Genomic DNA, 11,149 nt, shown 5'->3' with positions numbered 1-11,149 from the left:
AAAAATCTAAATCATTTAGGTAACCGGTAAAAATTTGTGGGTTATAAAAGTATCAGCAATGATAAAAAAGCAATTAATATAAATTTAGCAAATTTGTGGACTATGTTGGATAATTCCAAACTTGTGGAGACTTAACAATTAATATTAATTGGTGTTTAATATGTTAAGAGATAAACATAAAAAGAAAATTTAGAAATAGGAAAATGCAATTTTCTGTTTAGGTTAATTTTGTGTTTTCATATTTCACATGTTTAAGGAAATATTTAAAAATAAGAAAATGCAATTTTCTATTTAGGTTCATTTTGTGTTTTCATATCTCAAATGTTAAAAAAAAATATCTTTCATATAAATAGAGGTCTAGTAAAGAAGTGTTCAATAAGATTAGATATGACATAAGAGAGAAGATCAAGAAATCAAAAAGAAACATTGAGAACTTTAGTTTTTGAATAATTTCTAAAGCTAATAAGAAAAGTGTTCAATAAGAGTAAGATATGATCTAAGAGAAAGATCAAGAAATCTAAGAGAAGCATTGAGAGCTTTAGTTTTTGAGTAGTTTCTAAAGCTAATAAGAAAAGTTGTTCTTATCACTCTTTGTTTCTAGAGATTTTAATTGGTATCATAGCCTCACGTTGGAGACTCAGATCTAAGCTTAAATTGAAACTAAGATCCTAGTGCTTGTGAAGAAGAGATCGCATGAGTAAGATGGCGGATGTGACTTAGACTCTACGCACGAAGAACAGCATCCATCCAATGTCATGTGTTGTTATCGACAAACTATACAGTTTGGTTGATGAGGATGAAGATATTACTTCGTGTTCATGAAGTATGGAACACGATAGAACCTGGTTCGGATGATCAAAAGAAGAATGATATGGAACTTAGATTGACATATCTCATTTTCCCCCTCAAGCCAATGACCACACACTTTGTGTGTGTACCTCTACTCCAACAAATTATCTTGGTATCCATCTTGTATTAATCACAAGGTTATTTTGAGGTGTTTTTTGAGAATGCTCTCTTTCCATAACATTACAGGTTCAATGATCTTCTAACTAGTTCTGTCACAAATCTCTTTTTTTTTGAAGGTTTTCATTTCTACTCGAATGGTATTTTGGTCTTTTTACATATCTTCATCAAACCGTTCTGATAATTGTTGGGATTGTTTGAATCCATATTCAACTATATATTTATTGACCGATTAATACTAATAAGAGACTGATCCACATGAATTTAGTTTTGTGTTCTTTTTTAAAAGGGATCATATTAATTAAGGTTGGATTTACATTTCTCAGAGTATAATTTATTCAATTTTTTTATTTTTAAACTATTAAACCATTGATTGTGAGATAAATGTAGTCTGAGTTTCTAAAAGATAAAAGAGTTTTCTTACTTTTCTCTTATATTTTATTATATTCATTTATTTAGTTGATGATAGATAGATTATGCAAGGGATTCTCGATGTTAAACCGGCAATGCAATAAAATGGTTGTAGATAAAGATAAATAAGGAGAAAAATCAAGAAACTAACAATATAAAATAGCAAAATACAAAAACTTATTGAACTATTGGTAAAACATTAGTGGGTTTGTAATAAAATAGATGGGATCAATCATTAAAGTTAAAGTTAAGCTGCAACTGTGATTCTGATTATTTGCTGCCGGTGTTTGATACGTTGTTGAAGTACTCATCGTCTTCCTTTTTACCGTTATAAACTTATAGTATCATATGTATTGGCGCCATTCAAATTTGACTACGTATATGTTGTCTAACATTTGTGTTAGTATTTTCAACGTGCATCATATCATCATTTGAGTTAACGTGGGTTGTATTTCATTGGCTAGTTGTCACACATCTAACAAGGCTAATCATATGTGGAGGTGAGTACGTAGTTCAAGAACTAACCTCGAAGTTGCTCGTTTTGGGTGACTACTTTGATATTTTCAAATTTTTATTTCAGAACACTAAAGGGTTTGATTATTTGACACGGTCACGGAACATGCACGTAACGACCGATACACAGCGAAGAACAAAAATGAAGATAGCCATATCGATATTAAATATTATAACATGCGGTGACGACAGTTCTGGTGTCACCACGTATCAAGCATCTTTCAACTAACCATGATGTGTCGCAACCACAGAGGACAACACGTATAGGATCGAGAACCCGCATACTAACTCTCGCAAAGTACAACACCCCATACTCCTAATTTAATTAGCTTTAATCTCAACACACCATGCAGCTATACACGTGTCTTATATGCTTACACGTGGCTTGTTATCCAACCGACCAAGACACACTACAAATGTCCCGGTGGTTTGGAGAGACAATACACAGTTTCTACACAGCAACAAATACTTTTGCAAAAGCTCTAATTGTCGCTTCATATTTTACACATTTGAAAAAAAAGAAAAAATGGCGTCTAACCAACAAAGCTACAAAGCTGGGGAGACCAGTGGCAAGACTCAGGTAATAAGAATAGCTATGTGTATACTATATATTTGTATATGTAAATCTCATTCTGTTTACAAGTTATAACTTATAAGGATGAAAAAAATAAAACTTATAAGGATGATTTGGTTGTGTACTAATAGGAGAAGACAGGACAAGCTATGGGAGCAATGAGGGACAAGGCTGAGGAAGGCAAGGACAAGACCTCCCAGACGGCCCAAACGGCCCAACAAAAGGCACATGAGACTGGCCAGGCAGCTAAAGACAAGACATCTCAAGCTGCACAAACGACCCAACAAAAGGCTCAAGAGACGGCCCAGGCAACGAAAGACAAGACATCTCAAGCTGCCCAAACTACCCAGCAAAAGGCTCATGAAACTACCCAATCAGCAAAAGAGAAGACATCTCAAACTGCCCAGACAGCCCAAGAAAAAGCCCGTGAGACAAAGGACAAGACCGGGAGCTATCTGTCGGAGACAGGTGAATCCATGAAGCAAAAGGCTCAAGACGCTGCTCAGTACACAAAGGAGACGGCGCAAAACGCGGCTCAGTACACGAAAGAGACCGCTGAAGCGGGTAGAGACAAGACCGGTGGGTTCTTGAGCCAGACCGGAGAGCATGTGAAGCAGATGGCTATGGGTGCAGCTGACGCGGTGAAGCACACTTTTGGGATGGCTACGGAGGAAGAAGACAGGGGACACTATCCAGGCACAACTACGACCACTACTGGTACTACTCGGAGCACTGATCCAACTCATCATACTTATGAGAGGAAGTGAGAGTAGTTAACAAGAACAATGAACGTGTCTTTTCTTTTGTTTCAATAATGTCACGTGTCTTTGTGTTGTAATTTCTGTTTGTGTCCTTGTGTTTGTGATTCCGTTTTGGTTATTTCGTTGTGACGGTGATCGTGGAGACTTCTATTGTCCAGCCAAATAAGTTTAAATTCGACCTTGTTACAACATTTGTTTCGTCCAGTTTTTATTTCTGTTATAATAAACAGTTATTAATTCCATACCACGGTCCATTTTATGCAATAGCTTTCAAGCATCTATCTTATTAAAACAGGAACATTACAACTTATTCTAGGTGAATTTTTAAAGGTGGACCTCATATATTAAAGTTAAATGTCTCATTCTTTATATATAATACGTATCATATTCTAACTTTGCATTGATATATTTCTTTAAATACAGTTCTTCTTTTTGTCCATATTCCATATATGATTTTTACATTTATTACATGTCAATTTAAATAAGATATATACTAAGAATACTAAAAATATTAATCGTTCTATAATTACACTATACAATTCATTTTAAATTGATCAGTATACTTTCATTGGCCATATTAATTTTATTAGTACGAATAACATTAGGTAGATAAGTCATAGACACATACACAAAGATATGATTATTCTTATAACTACGTTGGGCCTAATCTACTTTCTAAAACAAATAACACATAGCTTCATGTATTGTATAGAATATAGTAATATTGTATAGTATTATACTTATACAATAATACTAAAAACAAACCAAACTGAAATATAATATATATCGAAAATGCTTTGAACCATTACACACAAAATATATTAGACCTCAGAGATAAAATTCACTTTGAAATTACGTAATAATTATTTTAAAAAATTAAATTTCGTAATGTACAAAAAAACATAAGTTTTATATAAATTTTTGTTACAATAAAAAGACACAACTCGCGCTTACAAAATGTTATTTTTACATACGGAAGACAGTTTTGATATTGTTCTTTAAACACAAAATTGAATTATACAAACTCGATACTACATAAAACTAAACAATATAGAATACATTTTAAAAATAAAACTCGTGCGGGTGTGCATATGTTTATATAATATATAAATATATTATGTTACACATATTTTCATATAAATAATACCCCAATGTAGGTTTTGTATGATAAATGTTGAAAATACAAAATATATAGCACTATATATTTTAAATAATACAGAAAAAATCTACTTTACATTATCATAAATTTTAAAAATCAAATTTAGTAATTAAACACATTGCTTATTTAAATACATTAGTACACATTGTTATTTATCAAAATTTTATATTGATATACATTGGCGATCATGTATAACATTTAGTAAAAACAAAGATAAAAAAATGACTCCCGCTCAGTCGAGCGGGTCATGATCTAGTTAGCATTGTAAATTTGTAATCAACGTTAGTATTCATGAATTCATAATTATACAGTTAATAATCTGTTCTATACTTCTATTAATAATCTACATGAATTCAATAATTATACAGTTAATTGTCATCAGGGATTTTTAACCTTGATAAATATAATAATTTAGCCAACAGTTTACTTTTTATTCATGTTTTTCTCTTTATAAATTACAGAACCAAATGAACTTTTTACTAGCCGTAAAACTCGATAATTGAATTACCTAAACCGGGGACGACAAGGAGAAAAAAAAAAGAACTACCGAACCGGAGGACGACAAAAAAGAAGAGAGAGAATTACCTAAACCGGAGAAAACCGGACCAGTAAAAACAAAAAATCAAAGGAGCAAAAAAGAAACATCCAAACGACGCCGTGTAATACTTTAGGGTTATGAGTTATGACACGATCTCGTGTCCGGTTCGGTCACTGTGAAGGCCAGAGAGAAGCGGTCGTTGTAAAGATCTTGTGTTTTGCAACTCTTTCTGTTCCCTTCTCCATCGTAGCTACAAATCATAATCGCGCAAGTTTTTTCTCCTCCGTAGGCCGAATAAATCAGCTTTGATTCAGAGATGGCGGCTGCTTTGTCGAGCAGGTTTCTCAACACCGTTCGCTCTACCAGATTGGTTAGTCTCTCTCTCTCTCTCTCTTCAAAACCCCTTTTGTTCTATGATTATATTAAAAATGGTTCCTTTTTGCGTCTCCTACGTAGATAACATATAGGTCTTGATCCTTATTAAAAAAAGATTAGTACTTTGATGTTCTTTATGTTTTTGTCTGTTTTGATTTTGAATCCTCGATGCAAATCGAATTGGTTGAGTTTGTTACGAGGAGAATCAATTGTTTGCAGGCATCTGTATCATCAATCTATAAAAATGGGATGATGAGATACTCCACTACAGTTCCCAGCGATTCAGACACACATGATGACTTTAAGCCTACCCAGAAAGTCCCTTCTGGTTCCACGGACTCGCTCAAGGATCTCGTTGAGAATGTAACCTTTGGAGTTTTTTTTCTTTCTTTATCTGGCTGGAGTTGTTATGTGATGATGATGATGATGTTTGGCTTCGGATTGTTATAGGATGTGAAGGAGAATCCAGTTATGATCTACATGAAAGGAGTCCCTGAAGCTCCTCAGTGTGGGTTTAGCTCACTCGCCGTTAGGGTTCTCCAACAGTATAGTAAGTTTTTTCGATCTGTACTTGGATATTTGAAGTTATCTCTTTTTGTTTTGAAGCTCTGAATCTAATGTGTTGTGTGAGTTGTGATGTTTTTTTCAGATGTTCCTGTCGGTGCTAGAAACATTCTTGCAGATCCAGAGATCAAAGAAGCCGTGAAATCCTTCAGGTAGAGATTAATTATACTTTATTAGAGAGAGAGAGCCGTCTTTGAATCTTGATTAATGACTTTCTTCTTCTGTGCAGCCATTGGCCAACATTTCCACAGATCTTCATCAAGGGAGAGTTTATTGGAGGCTCAGACATCATCCTCAACATGCACAAGGTTCCTTTTCACCAAAGACTATACCCTTTTTTTTTGTTTAATTGTTATTCACATTGTGTTGGCTTTATAATCTCAATTCCTTTTTGTTCAATTTCAGGAAGGTGAACTGGAGGAGAAGCTTAAAGACGTCTCCGCAAACCAAAAGTCTCAGTAAGCTTCTAGAGATTTTTGATCCAAGTCTGAAGTTCTATCTTCACTGCTGATGAATGAAGTTTATTATTATTGTGTGTGTTTTTTTTTTGTTTTTTTACATGAGGATGCATTTTGATGTACGGTAATAATGAAAGTCTCAAGAAACTTGGTATGAACAAATCTTGATATTTATATTATCAAAGAACCTTTATTTCATTATTCATAATCAAGAATAAAAAAAGCAGCAAGAAACTTGGTATGAACAAATCTTGATATTTATATTATCAAAGAACCTTTATTTCATTATTCATAATCAAGAATAAAAAAAGCAGAAAAGCAAAATTAAATCACAAAACAATAGACGTATACCCCAAGAAACCCACTTATTATACATATATTATACACCATGTATAAAAATAGCTATAGATGCTTTTTTGAAGCTTAACATGAGCCCTCAAGACCAAGCCTTGAAGCGAGCCAGTGAACGACCTCATTCATTTCTTTCGGAACCGTATAGTGACCAAGCCTACACGTTGTCAACAAAACCTCACAATCTCAGACCAAACACAGTAAAGCAAAACTAAACTGAAAACTTTGGTTTAATAGTTTATAACATACCCTTCATATGGTTTGAACACAACTTGTCGGAATCCAGCCATGGCAAGTGAGTGCGCAGATGTTTCTCCAAATCTGCAAGGAACTACATCATCCGCTGAAAAAACAACAACAAAAAAAAAAAGATAACTATCAGGTGTTTATCTTGAAGAAACAATGAACTCAACTTTATACTACAAAATAATGTGTATATACACATACAAGTTCCATGTGCAAGTATAACTGGTATCCATGCAGCACGCCTTGCAGCCTCATTAGAACTTTCTATTTTGCTCCTTAAGCTCCTGCATTGTTATGGTGAAGGTTCCAATAATTAGTTCAACCATGAAAGGGGTTGAAGAAATGTAACTATATAATATACCTCCAACCAGGAAGCCAACCACTGAGTCCTACAGTAGCTCGTAGGTTAATAGTATATGGAAGTCCGTTTCCGTAACGTCCAAGAGCGTAGCACGTTGTGGAGTAGAGTGCTATTGCTGCACCCATACTGAAACCACCTATCCCAACTTTGACTGAAACAAACCACAAAGAGCATTTTTTTCAAGTTAAGCTGGAGATTGTCATGGATGGTAGTATATATATATAAGTCTTGGTTGGCTTACCATCGGTTGGTTCGGTTGATAAGAGGTTAGCAATATGTGCAGCTGAAGCATCTAAGCCTTCGATGTCATCACGAAGATCCTCAGATATTTCTCCCACGTCAAACCCTGAGAAGCAATGAGTTTGGTGTTGTTATCGTTTAGTTATCTCTCTGAGAGTATAAGTTTTAGAGAAGCTTAGAAGTTGAATGATCTTTAGAGATGTCAATTGGGCGGGCCGGGCGGGTTTGGGCGTGTTCAAATGGGTTTATTTTTTTCCTGGACATTTTTGGTCGAAGCCCAAATAGAACCATGTCCAAATGAGACCATAACCAAATAAGACCATGATTTGTTGGGCTGTCCATGGGACCCATAGGTCCATTTAATGTAAACAACATAATTTCAGTTCTTTTGATTTTTGCGGGAAATAGCGTTTTTTGGTTTTGGCAAGAAATTGTGTGTTTCCAGTTTTCGCGAGAAATTGCATTTTCTGGTTTTGGCGGAAAATTGCGTTTTTCAATTTTTACGGGAAATTATGTTTTTGATTTTGGCAGAAAATTGTGTGTTTTCCAGTTTTTACGGGAAATTGCGTTTTTCCCTTTTTGCGGGAAATTGCGTTTTCTGGTTTTAGCGAGAAATTACGTTTTTTTGGTCTTGGCGGGAAATTGCATTTTTTATTTTGGCGGGAAATTGAGTTTTTCGGTTTTGACAGAAATTGCATTTTTCAGTTTTGCCGGAAAATTACGTTTTTCCGGTTTTGGCAGGCTACTATGTTTTTTTCCGATTTGGCAAAAAAATTATGTTTTTTGGTTTTGGCAGAAAACTGTGTTTTATAGTTTTGGTGGAAAACTGCGTTTTCCCGGTTTTGGCAAGAAATTATGTTTTCTAATTTTTGCGGGAAATTGCGTTTTGAAGGTATTGGCGGAAAAATGTTTTGTAAAGAAAAATCAAAGAAAATCGTAGAGAAAATGCAGACGAATAAAAAAGTTATTTGTGTTTTCGCCTAATTTTCTAAACCCTAGACATTTAAGTTTATTGGGCCGCCCATTGTCCAAGTGGTTAAGCCCAATATTGTCCATGATGTAATTGGGTTCACTCATTTGGACAAAATTTAATTATGGTCTAATATGGGTTTGTCCATTTCGGTCCATATCAATTTGGACATGGACCGCCCATTAATAATCCGCTCATTTGACATTACTAATGATCTTACATGCAGTGCAGGGAAAGCCGCCGAGAAGAGACACAGGACGCGAGGGAGCAGTTGGACAAATCCATTTTATCTGTACATTAGCATACATATGTTTTATCAGAAACCATTCAATGGGAATTGAGTAAATACAGAAAACTACTTCCAAGTGTGTTTTTGTTCATGGATCCTTACGTTTGGAAGAGGCAGGCTCTCTAAGAGTTGAGACGAGCTGCAGAGAGAACGGAGACAAAGTGAGAAGTTGTTCAATAAGACAGTGGAACATGTGAACTTTTGTTTGATATGTTTTATAACTCATTTGGGCATTACTTTTGTAAGCATGGTGAGATTATTTCTCTTTATGACTTGACTTAAGAACTGGGCATTGATCATAAGTAGAAGGCATGTGAAAGAGAGTATTATATTACCTTGAGCCATTGTCTCCAAGACCGTGCAACCAAACTATAGTAGCTTGGTGCTTTCCTTTAGGCCTCACAACATAAGTCCTTCCAAACTCATATCCCCTTGCACTTCTACTACCTACAAAGATTTTGACAAAACATATTCAAGCTGAGTAATCACAAAGCAGAGTTATTACAAGCACACACTTCATAAATACTACACATGAAACACATTAAAGATAACATAAAACAGAGCAAACAAGAAGTGGCAACAAACCAGAACCCATGCTTTGATGAGAGTAGCTCATTCTTGTTCAATGGACACTACAATTTTGAAAACTTTGTTGTGATTTTTTGGTAGTGTTTTCAAATGTCACAAAACTTACAATGATGGAAAATATAAGAGAGGTATGGGAGGGGAGATGTGTATTTATAGAATAGATGAGGTGATGTTGAGAGGGGAGGGAATAAAAAGAAAAGAGATGTGAATCTGAATCATTCATTATGGGATGTTAAATGTGAACAACAGCTACACAAAAAAAAAACTACTCCTAAGAGAAGGCTAAAGAAAGCATCCATGGAGATAGAATAAGGAAATCAGAATTTCCTTTTTTCTTTTCTTTATATATTAATATCACAAAAGAAATTATTTTCTCGAAAAAAATAACAAAAGAAATAAATCTTTTTGGGAACATAAGGAATCAAAATCAAAACCTTGAGCAGAGCTAGCGGCAAAAATACTCAGAGGAGAGAGATAGAGAGAATCAATGCTTTGTGGCAGTGGAAGAAAATAAACTCTTCCGCGTATAAGAATATTAATTCTATATAAATATAACACAAGTATATTACTAGAAACATGAGAGCATAATCCAAAACTGAAAAAGAAAGAAGGAAATGAAAAATAAACGTCAGTGTTCAATCGTTTGTTTAATGAAAAAAACACAAATAAAAGTGAAAATTATATTGCTGGATACCCAAATAATCAGGATTTTTTTAGGGTTCTTGGATTTGTGAAATCTGAAAGCACTGAGTGTAATGATGATACGTAGGAAACATCAGTGACCAACCTGGATTGCATGTGGGGGAAGCAATAAAACCAACAAAAGCCTCTGATCTTTTCTCATCTCCTTCAACACTTCTTTCATTATTCTCTTTTGTTTGACACTGTTGCGCGTTGTCATGCCCACGTATTTTACCCTCCAGTCATTGGCTTATGACCCTTACTATATATAGGTAATAGACTTGAATTGATAATATTGATATTGTTTAATGCATTTGAAAAATTTAAAGTTATCTGGATATTTAATATAGTGTTGTTATTGTGTCATTATCTGAATTCAAATAGTAAAAGATTGTACATGAAAATGTTTTCCACAAAATTTAATGTAACTTGCTGAGTTTATTATTAATTGATGAATACATTAAATATCTCGTTATATTACATCTCCTACTTTACTTGTTGGTTGCTAGTTGGCAAAGAAAAACCTTAAATAAAGTACATTTTTATGTCAATACTAAACAGTGATCATTGAAAAGTAACATTTGTTCTATTCAATAATTTTACTTTTGTTATTAAAATGTTTTATATATAAAACAATTCATTAACGTTCATCGTTCTTTTTTTTTTCTTGAACATCACATTCATCGTTCTTGTAGATTTGAATATGGATAATACAAAAGCATTGCATGACAATAATACAAAGTTACAAACCATTACACTATCCATTTCTTTAGCTATGCATTAATTCAGCTGTTCTTTTAGACATTTACATTTTCTATGTTTGGTTCGTTTCACTTAAATTATTTAGATCCTCGTATTTTTTTTATTTTTTTGAAAAAGGGTTTATATAGATCCTCGTATTTCTTGACATTAAAAAGTGCTTAATTAGTTTTCTAATAAGTGGAAGGATTATGGGTTGAAATTTTATTAAATGTTATATTCTACACACGTGTAGCTCGGTTTTGGGCGAGGTTAATTGGTAAAAATATACGCTATATTAATAAAAGAAAAAGAGCTTCAGGTGGGAGTGAGCTACATGATGATAAAATCCGAATGGGTCTGACC

At 34.0% G+C, this 11,149-nt stretch overlaps 3 protein-coding genes across 3 annotated transcripts; 2 read left to right on the top strand and 1 right to left on the bottom strand.

Moving 5' to 3' along the window:
• The first annotated feature begins 2,324 nt into the window (after positions 1–2,324).
• Positions 2,325–3,234, top strand: LOC130495955 (late embryogenesis abundant protein 76). Its single transcript, XM_056987633.1, has 2 exons — positions 2,325–2,470; positions 2,596–3,234. The coding sequence occupies exons 1-2, from the start codon at positions 2,417–2,419 to the stop codon at positions 3,229–3,231; spliced, it is 690 nt and encodes a 229-aa protein (XP_056843613.1). The 5' UTR covers positions 2,325–2,416; the 3' UTR covers positions 3,232–3,234.
• Positions 3,235–5,057: 1,823 nt separating this feature from the next.
• On the top strand, positions 5,058–6,520 carry LOC108809424 (monothiol glutaredoxin-S15, mitochondrial). The gene is made up of 7 exons (XM_056988362.1): positions 5,058–5,123; positions 5,212–5,292; positions 5,517–5,660; positions 5,748–5,847; positions 5,947–6,013; positions 6,091–6,169; positions 6,267–6,520. Exons 2-7 carry the CDS (start codon positions 5,239–5,241, stop codon positions 6,321–6,323), a joined length of 501 nt encoding a protein of 166 aa, XP_056844342.1. The 5' UTR covers positions 5,058–5,123; positions 5,212–5,238; the 3' UTR covers positions 6,324–6,520.
• A 53-nt stretch (positions 6,521–6,573) lies between these two features.
• LOC108809457 (acyl-protein thioesterase 1) lies at positions 6,574–9,628 on the bottom strand. Its single transcript, XM_018581596.2, has 9 exons — positions 9,362–9,628; positions 9,112–9,223; positions 8,879–8,915; positions 8,708–8,777; positions 7,519–7,623; positions 7,278–7,428; positions 7,118–7,200; positions 6,920–7,013; positions 6,574–6,827 (listed from the first exon to the last, which is right to left on the bottom strand). Exons 1-9 carry the CDS (start codon positions 9,390–9,392, stop codon positions 6,743–6,745), a joined length of 768 nt encoding a protein of 255 aa, XP_018437098.1. The 5' UTR covers positions 9,393–9,628; the 3' UTR covers positions 6,574–6,742.
• Positions 9,629–11,149: the final 1,521 nt, after the last annotated feature.

Source organism: Raphanus sativus, chromosome 6 (assembly GCF_000801105.2).
Source record: "Raphanus sativus cultivar WK10039 chromosome 6, ASM80110v3, whole genome shotgun sequence".
Lineage (NCBI taxonomy): Eukaryota > Viridiplantae > Streptophyta > Magnoliopsida > Brassicales > Brassicaceae > Raphanus > Raphanus sativus.
This window is presented reverse-complemented; position numbering and strand designations above follow the sequence as displayed.